Source organism: Sorex araneus, chromosome 10 (genome assembly GCF_027595985.1).
Source record: "Sorex araneus isolate mSorAra2 chromosome 10, mSorAra2.pri, whole genome shotgun sequence".
Classification (NCBI taxonomy): domain Eukaryota; kingdom Metazoa; phylum Chordata; class Mammalia; order Eulipotyphla; family Soricidae; genus Sorex; species Sorex araneus.
The window spans coordinates 404,416-419,321 of NC_073311.1; the positions used below are offsets into that span (position 1 = coordinate 404,416).

Here is a 14,906-nt window from a genome sequence, read left to right on the forward strand (position 1 = left end):
GCTGGAGATCTAACCTGGCCTCCTACATGTATTTCAGTCCTTTGACTTACCTTCTGCCCATTTCCATCTTTCTTAAAAAATTGTATGTCTTCCTGTGTCGTATCATTTGTCACCCAGGAAAATACCATGCTCGCTTAATTATCATCTTTATGCTTTTTAGAACTACTATACCAGATTGGAATGTTGCCCAGCAGCAGAGCACATGTATTGCATGTCTGAAACCTAGGTTCCATCCCCAAAGCTGCAAAAAATGAAGTTTAATACCGTGTCTTCTCATATCAGCCTTTTCACATGCCCATGGTTTTTGATAGTGAACTCCAAACTGCTGAATTTTGTCGATTGTATGTATATTAAAAACTGTTCTAGGGGCTGGAGAGATAGCACAGCGGGTAGGGCGTTTGCCTTGCACGCGGCCGACCCGGGTTCAAATCCCAGCATCCCATATGGTCCCCTGAGCATGGCCAGGGGTAATTCCTGAGTGCAGAGCCAGGAGTAACCCCTGTGCATCGCCAGGTGTGACCCAAAAAGCAAAAAAAAAAAAAAAAAAAAACTGTTCTAGGGGGCTGGAGTGATAGCACAGCGGGTACGGCATTGTCTTGCACGCGGCCAGCTCAGGTTCGATTCTTAGCATCCCATATGGTCCCCTGAGCACAGCTAGGAGTAATTCCTGAGTGCATGAGCCAGGAGTAACACCTGTGCATCACCAGGTGTGACCCAAAAACAAACAAACAAAACTGTTCTTACCACATAACTTTAAAAACTGAATAAGGCTGATTAGACATATGGGAAAACCCATGTTCGCATTTGTATTAAATTATTTGTGCCTCATAAATATACTTTATTTTCTAGAAATAAATAACCAAAAGTCCAAAGAAATTTTGTACAGAGTGTTAAAGGTGCAGTTTTAATCAACACATTGTTAAGATACTGTTCATATTTTTTTATGTCCATATACTAGGAAAGCCAGCAAATGTATTGGTTTACAGACTCAGTCGAAGCATGAAAGAAATAGATGGTCATTATGAAGGAAATACTAAAAAGATGAGTTTTGTTGAGGATAAACATTATCTTCTTAACACTTCCCCCTCCCCCCCCCAAAAAAAGACTGACCAAGCACACCACTGGAAGGGTGTGAGGTGTGAGTAAATAGAATTTAATTCCGAGCCACGTCAGCCAGAGAGAGAAGACAGAGGCTGAGGCCACGCCTTGCCTGTGGGTTTCCCAACCTCCTGAACACCACTCAGAAGAATGGTGGGGGTGGGGGGTTAATTAAATGTTCTTACAGCATACAGTGTACATATTTAATAATTTATGAGGCACATTGTTTGTCATTGTAACCTTCATTTTTCTGTTCTTAAATTTCAGTTCAAAATTTTAATATGTTGTAGCATAACATTAGATATTTTAGTTTTTTTTAATATGCTCTTAAACCTTTTTTTCAGTAATAGGTAAACACTCAATTTGTGTTGCATTTTTTTATTTTTTTTAATTTATTCTTTACCAGTGCACATATTCCACCAAGAATCATAGTATACCTCCCCTCCACTCCCCCACCTCCCCAGCCCCGCATTCAATATTTCAACAAAAAACTCACTGTTATTGTTTGGAGTTTTTCTCCCCAAAGTCGGACCTGCTGAAAAGGAAGCATTTGATAATTTGTACAAAAAACTATTTCTTTCATCTCAATACACCTCTTCAAAAACAGCTCTTGAGGGGCCGGAGCGATAGCACAGCGGGTAGGGCGTTTGCCTTGCACGCGGCCAACCCGGGTTCGATCCCCAGCATCCCATATGGTCCCCCAAGCACCGCCAGGAGTAATTCCTGAGTCCAAAGCCAGGAGTAACCCCTGAGCATTGCTGGGTGTGACCCAAAAAGCAAAAAAAAAAAAAAAAAAAACAGCTCTTGAAAAATCCCCACACCGTAATGTGCCATCACAGTTCAGAGATAATAAGTGGGCCGGGCCGGATTGGTAGGTGAGAAGTAAATACTGTTCACTTTCTGGCTATGGAGTTGGGAAACATAAACTCCATCTTTTTTGGGTTCCAGATCCCCAAGTCCAACTTGACCATTTATGAACCCAGCTGTCATCAGAGTTCTAGTTTCTGATGGATGGATAGCCATCGAGCATGTTGGGCTGTTGGTAACTTTACAAATAGTATCTTCACTTAAGACCATGCCATTTAAATTGGCTTTGTAGCTTTTCTTTTTTTTATTGAATCACCATGTGGAAAGTTACAAAGCTTTCAGGCTTAAGTCTCAGTCACACAATGGTCAAACACCCATCCCTTCACCAGTGCATACATTCCACCACCAAGAACCACAGTAAACCTCCCCCTGCCCCCCGTGTGTTGCATTTTTTAAAATAACCTGTTGCACCAAATGCCCCTTGGCAAGTGAACCTGAGTTAAATGATATAAAATGCTTAGCATAGTACCTGGCACTGTAGATACTTAATAGATTTTTAAACTTTTTTCCACACACATGCTTATTGTCTTTTAATTTTACTTTGTATGCCAAAGTTACGAAAATGTATTTCACTTTGTCATTTCCACAATAAAGTGATAGTATATCATGTTACTAGGAGAATCTTAAGCTATTAGGAATTTAGACTCCATCACTATATTCTTTGCCTCTAAATACTTTTTTTTTAAAAAAAGGCATTATAAGGAAAAAATATTTCCTTTTTATTTAAAGTCTTTTCTAATAGAAATGCTGATGGGAAAACATTTTTTCACTTGCAGATCCCTTACAAGCAAAGAAAGTCAGAAAGGTGCCTCCTGGATTGCCCTCTTCTGTAAGTACAAATATTCTTACTTTTGTAAACAAACCGATTTCAGGCAGATACTCAGTATTCACTGCCAAAAGGATATGTTCAATTGTTGCCGGTAGGCATTCTTCATAAAATAACTGTGCACTGCTTAACAGAATCATTGATTAAGATCGATCTTCCCGTAATGTTTGGGTTTGGAATTTTTCTGCAGTGATTTGTAGTTCACTCTATGCCCTGTCATTTGAATTCCCCTCTTGGGAAGAGGACTGGGCTGGTGGCTGTCAAAGAGGATCTCATGTACAGGTCTTTTGATGTTTAATTAGTCATTATGTTGCTGAACAGGAGGACAGACAGAGATTAATAGCTGAGAATCTTAGAAATTTACATTTGTAATAATCCCAGTGGAGCTAAAGACATTAAGATTCGGAGGACATATTCAGCTCAGCTTGCCTCAGTAGAACTGAGATTATTAATATGCATAAATCACCAAGTCAGATGTTCATTGTGAAGCCCTTGTGGATTTTAAAACCTTCATTAAGCCTTTTCTAACTTCAGCCTAGCATCAGGAAAGCTTTCAAGCAACTAGTTTGGTGATCCCTCTTTGCTCAAAAACGTATCCTTTGAGAATAAAGAGCTTTCATGAAAGAGATTGGAAAGGTTTGGTGAACAATCATTAATGGTCATGATAATCCAATGATGTAGGGTGTTTGTGCTATTAAATGTACTTATGAAGGGTAAAATTATTTGTAAATGAACCTGCATCATATTAAAACCCCCTGAGCAAGAGATGCTCCCCACCCCCCACGCCCCTCATGAGGAGTTGGCTTTGGAGTAAGGCCCCTTGCCTTGTAGGGTCCATCTCTTTGTTGTGTAAATGGATGTTGGGCTTTTATTTGGATGTACTTAACACATGAGCGCAGGTGCTGCCAGATGAGTCACAGCTCATTGGAGTATGTGCTGAATGGGGTATCTGGCTGGCAGGTAGTGATCTAGGAGGAGCAGCGTGGGTCCGAGCTTATTCTTTCTTACTCAGGCTTGAGTAGCAGTAACATCTTTTGGGCTGTTTGCTTTCCTCATTTCCTGTGTTCTTCCTCTGCTTTCTCTTCTGTGTAAGACAGAAAACTTGAATTTGAAATTCTCTTTGAAAGTGGGTTCCACTTGGAGCTGGGTCTCAGCTGGGCTCTGAACCTGGCCTACCTGCAAGGGTGAGTGGCAGCAGCAGGCGGTGTGAAAGCATTTGCTTGCATCAGCACTTTGGCCCACTAGAGGCTGAATAGCTGCTTGATAAACAAAATGAACACAATGCTGCAAATCATTATTTTCAAAAACAGGAACTTTTTTTCAGCAGCAGCTAAAAATAGTTAGGCAATTTACATTTTAACAGTTGTGTGTGATGCAGGGGTAAGTGGTTCAATAGTGTTATAGATGATTTCTGCTAGATGAACAGAAATCATACTTAATGCTGACAGAACTGCTGAAACATGTAACCACGCAATTTTCCTGTAATTTATTGCTGTAATTCTGAGTAATAAAGTAAACTTACATGTTAATATTTACTACAATTATGCAGGATAAAAATAAATTAGTAAGTGAAATTTATCTCATTTCTTCATAGCCTGACATTAATTTTTCAAAACAATATATTTTTGGTGTTTTGTAGTTCTCCACAGTCCTAACCATAATGGCATTCACTCCTTGAAAAGAGTGAGTTGTTACATTGTCTCAGGTGCCCAGGATTGATAGAAAAGGAAAATTTTTTGATTCTGACAAAAACATATTTATTTGAGAACTATAAGGAAATGTCACAAGCCAACGCCACTCTGCAGGTGGAGTGAGTATCACACAGCAGTGCTCAGGGCTTACTCCGGGCTCCGTGCTCAGGGGCCCATTGCTCCTGGCAGTGTTCGGGAGCCCACTTATGGTGCCAGAAGTCAGACCCTGGGTAGCCACATGCATGTCAGGCGTCTCACTAGTCTTATGAGCTGTACTATCTCCCCAGCCCTGCCAAGCCACAACTTACTGTATATTCTGCTGCTGGGTATCTTGTTTGTTATTTCATAGATATTTATGTAGAACCAAATTCAGTATGTTTAGTTCTGTAATTATATCAACATCAAACAGAATAAGCACTACTTTGAAATTATGCTGAAAATATTGAACATATTAAATGTTATTAAGGGTTTATAAATAGTAAATATATTTTGATTAGAAGCATAATTCAGAGTAAATGCTATTTCTCAGGGGAAAAAGGTAAGAATTTCTGTTTTAAAGTGACAGAAGTTCCTTTCTTTATTCTTTATTTCTGAATTTGGTGTTAGTGGTATTAGCATTTCTAAGCATTGATCCTTTTCTATATGCAAATGATGCAGAATTCTAAAATAAAAAAGAAAAAACTTTCAAGACTTTTTATCACAAGAAAGTAAACGCCAAGGGGCTGGAGCAATAGCATAGCGGGTAAGGCGTTTACCTTGCACCCGGCCGACCCGGGTTCAATTCCCAGCATCCCATATGGTCCCCTGAGCACTGCCAGGGGTAATTCCTGAGTGTAACCCCTGTGCATCACCGTGTGATCCAAAATGCAAAAAAAAAAAAAAAAAAGGAAAAGAAAGAGAAAAAAGAAAGTAAACTCCTTTACATGTTCCAGATCACGTTTAGACCCGAATTCCTAAGGTTATGTTCCTTTCAGTATTATTTGAAAATCATCTTTTAAATGTCAGGTCTTCCTCTGCCTTAAAATGCCATGCATTATTAATGTTACATGATGGATTTTCAGCCCTAGTCATGAACTGTAACATAGTGCAGCTTATCAGACTATTTTTAGTTTTTTTTTTCCTTTTTTGTCTCTATTTTCCTTAAATTCGGGAAGGACTCCCCAAGCACCATTCTTTGCTTGTGTAGCCATGTGGTGCCAGGAGTTAAGCTTGGCCTGCCCCAGCCTCAGTGTGTGCTCCACCATGCCATCCGCCCCGCCCTTTGTATTTGTCTCTAGTTATCCCCTTTCTTGCAGTGTCAGTGGCCTGGGTTGCACACCCTTTGTGTCAGTGCTTAATACTTGGCTGTGGTGACTGCACATGTGCCTGCTGGGACCCACATTCAGATCCTGTGCCATGTCCACTGTGATCGCACATGGGCATGTGGGGAGCATTGGCATGGCACTGTTACAGAAAACTTTTAAATCTTCCCCACGCCTGTCAGTAACTTCTTTGTTTCTGAAGAAGTTAAGAGAAGGGTGGCAGTTCTGTTGTCTTAAGCTTATCAATTGAAATTTTAGAAATGATACCTTTCCCCCAAAGTTTACTTTTTTGTATTAAGTTTGAAATTTTACAGACACCCCTTGAGATGATTGGATATGTCCTGGTGTTCCCAAACTCCGAAGATCATTTGGCCGTGTCCGGTGATCTAGAATTTATGTGCACCCAAGTGATCTTAAGCCTTTCACACCTACACACTCGCTCCTGGGACCAGCACTTGGACCCTCTGTGTCAAGTATATTTAGTACATTAGAAAAGCAGAATACCAAAATCCTGAGTGTAACAAATAAGAAATTAAGTGGGAAATTTTCTGTACTTGTAGAAATTAATAACTTGCAAGATCATCTTCTAAAAGATTACTGACTGAACCAGTAAGAAAAAAGTCAAGGGATATGAACTCAAAACTGTCAAGAATCCTGGTGATTCTGGAGTAAACACACAAAGCTGAACTTCATAGAGACTTTTGTTTCCAGTTTGTTTCCTTTCTTTGCTGGGGATACCGAGAGGAACTGGCAGGGTCACCTTTGTACGTAGGACAGCAGAGGATTTGTACTTGAAGCCTTGGGCTTGCTGCAAGGAGTTAAATCCACTTCTCCCTCTCCTGGGCCCTCCCTCTCCTGTTCTTGGTCCTCAGAGCAGGTATTTGTTCACTTCGTTGGCAAACAGACATAGAGGACAGATAACAACTGTAAGTACTTGAGCCTCTCTCTCTCTCTCTCTCTCTCTCTCTCTCTCTCTCTGTGTGTCTCTGTGTATCTGTCTCTCTGTCTCTCTGTCTCTCGCTCTCTCCCCTGCTCCATCTTCCCCCAATTCATTCTCTGACCTTTAGTACTGTCTAGCAGGAATGTCTTTGAATTATAAAGGATTTAGTAGCTTCATAATACATTCCAAACTTGATACTATTTGGTCATTGAATCAGATTTTTGTTATACATTAATTTGAAGAAATAGTAACTTAATTTTATGCTAACAGTACCACTGTTAAGAAGTGTCAGAATTGTATCATTGTAAATAATGGGTTTTTAGTTCCTAATTCAAAAATGTTCGTTTTTATAAGGAGCCAAAGTTGATCTGATCTCAAGCCAGGAAGCGTAAAGAAAAGAACTGATGAGTGATTCCTCTGTATCAAGTTACACGAATTCCTCTGCATCTAGTTATGCACAACCACAGGATATTTCTTTTCTGAACTGTTCTTTTTTGTTTGTTTTTTCGGGGCATGGTTTGAGGGTGTTGGTTTTTTTCCCTTTTTTTTTTCTGATCTGGGAATTGAACCCATCGTGAGATACCACCAAACTAAATCACTGGCCCACGCTTTCTTCTGAAAGGTGAAATAGCATGATTGAATTTCAAGTTGACTTTTTTTTTAAGGTTATTCAACTCTTTAGCATATGGTATTTCAGATCTGTGAGAATTGACAAAAATTCAGGAGTAGAATAAGATTGGTTGGAGGGGTGCTCTTATTTCATTTTATACTTTAAAATCTTTTATTTCTTTTTCAATATTTTTAAAATTAAGCACCATGATTCACAAAGGTATTTGTGACAAAGAGTTTGAGCCCAACATCAATCCCACCACCAGTGTCCACTTGCCTCCCCCAAAGGAGGCCCATTTAAATGTAGGTAGTTTAGGTCTCCTGCTTCCAGTCTCCTTGGCTCTGTGGTGTAGGTATTGCCATAGACTCAGCACTGCTCCACCCTGTGCCCAAGGCACCTGGCACCTGGCTCCTGCCCCTGTTAGATCTGGCCCATCTCTTCTTATTCCAGACCCTGCCCCTTTGGCTTCTTTCCTTCCTGTCCTGTATCTGTAACCCACAGCAGGTAGGGCATTTGCCTTGCACGCGGCCAATCCAGATTCGATTCCTCCATCCCTCTCGGAGAGCCCAGCAAGCTACCGAGAGTATCCCGCCCGCCACGGCAGAGCCTGGCAAGCTTCCTGTGCCTTATTCAATATGCCAAAAACAATAACGAGTCTCACAATGGAGATGTCACTGGTGCCCACTCGAGCAAATTGATGAACAACGGGACGACAATGCTACAGTGCTACTCTACTTAACATGATACCCTGTCCAGGTCACAGTGGATTGCATGACTCCATCTTTCCTTGCAGCTGCATAGTATTTCATTATCTATATCTACCACACCTTTACTACCCACTCCTCTGTTGTTGGACAGCTCGTTAATGTTATGTCTTTTTGTATGAATGTTTTTGTGTCTTGGGGATAGATACCAGGAAGTAGAACTGCTGGGTTATAGAGTAGCTGTTCTCAGTGTTTTTATTTCCTTTTGGGGGGAGAGGGGGGTCACACCCAGCAGTGCTCGGGTTACTCCTGGTTCTGCACTCAGGAATTACTCCTGGAGGTCCTTGGGAGCTGGAGAATGAACACAGGTTGGTCGTGTGCAAGGCAAATGTCCTACCCGCTGTGCTATCACTCTGGCCCCATGTTCTTACTTTTCTGAGGAATTTCTATACTGTTTTCTAAAGGGTTTTAACCAGAGTGAGAGTTCCTTTTTACATATCCCCACCAACACAAATTGTTCTCAATTTTTTTTTCTTTTTGGGTCACACCTGGAGTTGCATAGGGGTTACTCCTGGCTCTGCACTCAGGAATTACCCTGGCTGTGCTCAGGGGACCATATGGGATGCTGGGATTTGAACCCGGGTCGGCCGCGTGCAAGGCAAACGCCCTACCCGCTGTGCTATCTCTCCAGCCCAGATTAAACAAATTTTAGTGTTAGTCATTCCTTTTTTCCTCTCCCTAATTATGTTAATTACCAACCCAACAACTCTGTATCATTTTCTCAGTTTTATAAAATAACCATTGTAGAAGTTATGTTTCAAGGAATTTTGCTAGAAACTACTTTGTCAAATAATCTTTTTAATGGCCAGTATTTCTGCTCTTCAGTGTTCTCGACCAGACACCGGCAAGCATTCTCTGTAAAGGCTGTGGAGCAAATCTGTTTGACATTGGGCTCAACCATCTTTGTCCACACACAATTTGAAAATTTAGTTTATATTGTTGGGTGTTTTGGTTTTTTGTTTTTGTTGGGGTTTTTTGTTTCATTGTTGGTTCGGGGTTTTTTGGGGGGTTTTTTTGGTGAAGCTCAGGAGCAGGTTCCGAAGCTGCGCTCAGGGTTCCAGGTGGTGCCAGGGACTGAAGCAAGCCTCGTGGCCAACTGGGCTATGCTCACTTCCTTTGCGAGCTCAGCCCCTGCCAGGGACTTGTTTCTTCACACATCAGTGTTTCAGTCTGTAGTAACCACTGTAGAGTAAACAAGTAGCCTCAGAGATCATAGTACTGTGGTTTTGCTGCCGATGCTTCGCATCTTACTAATTACAGTCTACATATGTATCTCAGAGCCCTTTATTTATAATCATGTAATGGTTTATTTTACTAGTCTAAGTTATCCAACCAAAAGATACAGGGAAGCAAATCCTATGCCTAATTTTATTACAGAATTGTGTAGAAGCCATAACCAACTTAAAATAGGTCCATAATAAACTGTTAACTGTTAAAATCATAGCACAGCCATCTATGTTGATGTATATTTGTTTTAAGTATTTTTTTTTAATTTTTTTTATTGAATCACCAAGTGGAGGGTTACATAGTTCTCAGGATTATGTCGGTTATACAATTCTCAAACACCCTTCCCTTCACCAGTGCCCATCTTCCATCACCAACCCCCACAGTATATCTGCCGCCCCCTCCCACCTCCCCAGTCCCCACCCTTGTACGTGATAAGTTTCACTTCGTTTACGCTTATCTCGATTACATTCCATGTTTCAACACACAACTCACTACCGTTGCTGGGGTTTCCCCCCAAAAAGAAAAAGACAGTCCTATTGCCAAGGAAGCATTTGATAGTTCTCCATTGCTAAGAATATAGAGATATTAAGTCCTGCTGTTTGTTACATAACTTTTCTTTTTCCCCCTTGCCCCGCGCCACCGAGTTCACGCCTGTTTAGTAATCGCCACGCTGTCTGACAAAGGGAAAAAAAAACTGAAGAGGATGGTTATTTCCCATCATCAGCCGGTATGGGGCTCTGGCTTAGTTGATAGACTAGTAGAGTGTCTGCAAGCAGTTTCTGGAACCAAAGGTCTTGCGCTGGTATCGGCTCCGGCTCGAGATTCCACCAGCGTCCCGCTGTTCCATGTACATAATTTTTCCCCTTATATCCCATTCCCACGCCACCAGGTCTGTTTGCTTAATGGACATCACACTATGTTTGACACCACGCCGCGTTTCTTCCCGAGAAAGAAGGATATTTCTTCTCAGCCGGCTTGGGGATATGGCTTAGTTCAGTCTATAGAGATGGCTACCACTTTGATTGCCTTCAATATTTCAGCAAAAGACTTACTCTTCTTGTTAGGATCTCCCACCAAAGTCCGACCCATTAAGAAGGAACCATTACATATTGCTGATACTAAGATGACATTAGGTCGCGCGGCCGTGCGGTTTTGGGTTTCTGTATAAAGTCCAGGGAAAATTCTGCCTGAAATTCTATCACTACAATTTTTTACCCTTTTATGGTGCTCATAAGATGGGAAAACCTAGAGAAATACCGGGCCCCCGCACGGGGGGCCTGGCGGAAACGCTTAAATCACATACTACAGGTTGCTGGCGGGCTGCTGGTGTCCAAAGCAGCTCCCTTGTCTTCCTCAGTCATACTGGGGCTGCGGGCGCGGCAAAGTTAAGTATTTTATTTTTTAGGTGATACTTTTTTTTTGTTGTTTGATTTGTTTGCCTGTTTTTATTTGAAGGTTTTTATTTGGGTGCCACAACTGACTGTACTTGGTGCTTATACATAGCAGGACACGGGGTGCTGGCAGTCAAGCCTGTAACTCCTGTGCACAGAGCTTTCTCTGAGGCCCTGAGAAGCTGTCCTCCTTGCCCACGTAGTGCTATTTGGTAGGCTAGGGGCAGACACATAGCCAAGGGAAAGGTAGGGATAGTCCTGGCTTAGGCATGACCCCTGGCACTGTGGTACCGGAGAGTCAAACCAGTATTCGTGAGATGCAAGGCGAACAGATTAATTCATATATTGTCTCTGGCTCAAATGATACTATTTAAAACTGTCAAAGTTGGATACATAAATTCTGTTTAAATGAGTTTAGAGGCTAGAGGAGCATTCTTAAATAGGCATTCAGCAGACTACATAACCCAGCATGCCTTGTATCTCAGATAAGAAGTGATACTGCCTCTTCTCCCAGCAGAAAGGCAGAGTAGGTTTTTCTGTGCCCAGCCATAAATCAGCCCATCAGAGAGCGACAGTGGCCGGTGACTAAAAAGCCGCCATGCATCAAACTTCCCGTCTCTGCCAGTGAGCCACTGGGTCTCAGCAGCCTCCCTGAAACATGTAGGCTGATTCTGGCTGCGTTCTCAAAAGACTGCACACAAATTACTTTATTTTAAATTTCAGAATGAACTCATTCTGTTTCTTCAACCCCCCAAAAGGTTGTTGGTTTTCACTCTCCCACATCCATTTTTTTAATCTGTTTGGTTCAGGATGTTGCATGTTTCATTTTTCCTCTATCCTTCCCTTCTCTTGTTGCCATGACCAGGGGTCACACACAGATTTGGGTGTGTACTTTCAGGGGGTTGCACATCAGGCAGGGTGCTCCCACACTTCCACAGTGCTCTCCGGGGGGCTCAGTGGTCCCAGACTTCAAAGCTGCTGAGACCTCACTCACTGTGTGTGGGTAACCCTGAAGGTTCCTCAACGCAAGTCATCCTGTTGACATGGCAGACTCTAGAGCCACTAAGTCATCCTGCGGCCCCCAAAGATGTTAGTTAGAAAAGCAGACATCACTAGGCCACTGGTACATGGAACTAATACCTTAGAAGAACACTTCATTTGCTAGCATAAATACGACTAGAATGCGAAGCATTTGGATTCCGTGTGAAAGTGAGCAGCCCGTGGTCATGAGCGGTCATTGCTGTTTGGAGTGGGACTTCCTCCCGGCAGTACAGGCAGCCACTGACGCTTCACTCTGCTGTCCAGGAGTGGAACCCGGACTCTAGTAGGCCACACATGTGCTCCCACCCTCTGAACTCTCTCTCCATCCCCCGGATTATGTGTTTGGATTCCCATTTGTACCAGCCTTTCATTTCACTTGAAGCTTTGGGCTTTTAATCATACTGCTTGCAGATACAGTTAAAAAGCTACATGTTAAACTTGATATAGACTTCCGGGATCATCTGTGCCAGTGAGTCACAGCTCTGGATCTTCAAAGTCAGTAATATGAAAAGGTATTAAATATTTCAAAATAACTAACAAATGTTATGATTCAGTGAAATAAAAATCATTTATGCTCTAAAACATCAGATTCTTTCCCTACAGTTATTTCAACTCAGTGTGGCATTGTTAATGAAAAAAGTTCCATTTAGAAATTTAAACCCAAGTTCTGAATGTTAGTTAAAATACTTGTTTTTGATTTGTTTTGTTGGCCACATGCAGCAGTGCTCAAGTGCTACTCCCTGCTTGGCTTCAGGGCTCATTCCTAATAGTGCTGGGGGTACCATATAGTGCCAGCAATCAAACCCAGGTCACCTGCATGCAAAATGCAAGGATTGTGCTCCAGCCTATTGAGCTCTCTTCAGCCCAAAGACCAGACCCTATTTTATTTATTTATTTATTTATGGTCTTGGTTTGGGGCCACACCCAGTGGTGCTCAAGGCTTGAATCTTCTGGTGAGCTGGCGGGGGGGCGGGGGGGTCATATGTGGGTGCCCTGAATCTGCAGCTGCGTGCAAGACAAGTACAGTCACCCTGGGCCCAAGACCCTGTCTTCATTCCTTTCCTTTCCTTTCCTTTTTTTTTTTTCAAACAGTGCCTGGGGGTCAAATCAGGACCTCACACTTCGAAGGCATGGGCACTTCTGCCAAATCACATCCCCAAACACTTTTTCTGCCCCCCCCCCCCCACTGGGGAAGGATATTTATTGGAATCCAATAAAAATGAGTTCAGGGAACAAATGTCTTCCATAATAGGAACTTAGTGTTTTGGGGGCAGAGTAGGGAAAAAAAGGTTTTATTGATGATGAAATTCCTAAGAAGTATTTGGCTCAGTTTAATGTCTATATTTTGCAGAAATGGAAACTTAAAATCAGGGGGATTTGGTGGCCTACCCTAATCCCTGTTTCGTGATGCCAGAGTCTGTCACTCTATCTTCCATCATAGAGTGCTAAGAAACTGGAGAAAGAATGCTGCCTTGTTCTATGTACTATGTGTCCGTGTACCCAAGTACACGTAGAAATAGAGCAACCGCTTATGGATTGGGTTTTCCCCGTAGTTTCTTGTCTGATTCCCAACCTGTCTCTAAGGGAAACTTGTCGGCCTTTCCTAGTGAAGCCTACCGAGTGTTAAACAGTGCTTGGCTTTGCTCTTCAGAACTGGTATGTCTCTCACACCCTACCTATGATAGCCTTAGCTGTGTCCTCAGAATGAAGTTGTTTTCTCTTGATGATGTGGTTATCAGACTTTTGTAATAATAAAGAACCCTTTTTAACATGTGTCTTCTTATAAGTTCAGGATCTACTTCATTTCTTCCAGTGAGCATAGTTAAAATTAGCTCTGCTTTCTTATTTGATATTTACAACTGTGTGGCAGAATGATTTGGTAAAATCTTGATATTTAATTAGCAAGAGGTATTATTGCTAAGCAAGAATTATTAATGAAACAGATTTGGGCCAGAAATACCTTAGTACATAAGTTATTTAGAACTTCAAATAGCAGATTCTTGAAATGCCTCCAGGCTGAGATGCAGATGTTATTCTGCTCTCTTTAAAAATGAATTTAAAATATAATTTGGTGTGGTTCCATTTCTTGTAAATTGAAAGATTCTGCTACTTTCTAGATCAGAAATGGGAAAAAAATCACAGGTCTGGGGCTGGAACAATAGCATAGCAGGTAGGGCATTTGCCTTGCACGCGGTCGACCCAGGTTCAATTCCCAGCATCCCATATGGTCCCCTGAGCACCGTCAGGAGTGATTTCTGAGTGCATGAGCCAGAAGTAACCCCTGTGCATCACCGGGTGTGACCCAAAAACCAAAAAAAAAAATCACAGGTCTGAAGAAACAACCCAAAAAAGAAAAACAAACCAGGTGGCACTTTCTTTAAGAAAGAACTAACTTGACTAAACATCAAGTTGTTTGCTTTCTGTAGATGATTTAAAATAATAACTTTGTGGGGCTGGAGCAATAGTACAGTGGGAAGGGCGTTTGCCTTGCACGCAGCCAACCTGGGTTCGATTCCCAGCATCCCATATAGTCCCCTGAGCAACGCCAGGAGTAATTCCTGAGTGCAGAGCCAGGAGTAACCTCTGTGCATTGCTAGTTGTGACCCCCCCAACCCCCCAAAAATAATAATAATAATAACTTTGTTTGCTTGCAGTCTTGTGAGTTGCCTAATAAGTCTTTAGAAGCTTTTTTCAGAAATTGGTGAGGAATTTACAAACCGAGTTGTCCACATTATTTTCTTCATGCACACAGCATCAGGCAATCCTGTGATTATAGAGCCATCTGCAGGGAAATTACCAAGTTGCAATGAATGGTCAATGAATTTCCCATCATGTTATTTCACGTGGCAAATCAGAAGTGGCAAACTGGGGCTGGAGAGATAGCACAGCGGGTAGGGTGTTTGCCTTGCACGCGGCCGACCCGGGTTCAAATCCCAGCATCCCATATGGTCCCCTGAGCACCGCCAGGGGTAATTCCTGAGTGCAGAGCCAGGAGTAACTCCTGTGCATCGCCAGGTGTGACCCAAAAAGCAAAAAAAAAAAAAAAAAAAAAAAGAAGTGGCAAACTAATTTATGTGGGGAAAGAAATGGTCAAGACTAGAAAGGAGAGAAAGAAAAACTTTAATTTTTCAAAGAGAACTGCTTTGTCAT

The 14,906-nt window shown here is 42.0% G+C and overlaps 1 protein-coding gene across 6 annotated transcripts in view; it reads left to right on the forward strand.

The window, feature by feature from the left end:
• The window catches only part of TCF12 (transcription factor 12), a 370,531-nt gene that overhangs the window by 291,536 nt on the left and 64,089 nt on the right, over positions 1-14,906 (forward strand). For all 6 annotated transcript variants that reach the window (XM_055118052.1, XM_055118054.1, XM_055118050.1 and 3 more), the window contains exon 8: positions 2,742-2,794. In XM_055118052.1, the coding sequence (XP_054974027.1) occupies positions 2,742-2,794 (53 nt within the window). The remainder of the gene's footprint in view (positions 1-2,741; positions 2,795-14,906) is intronic.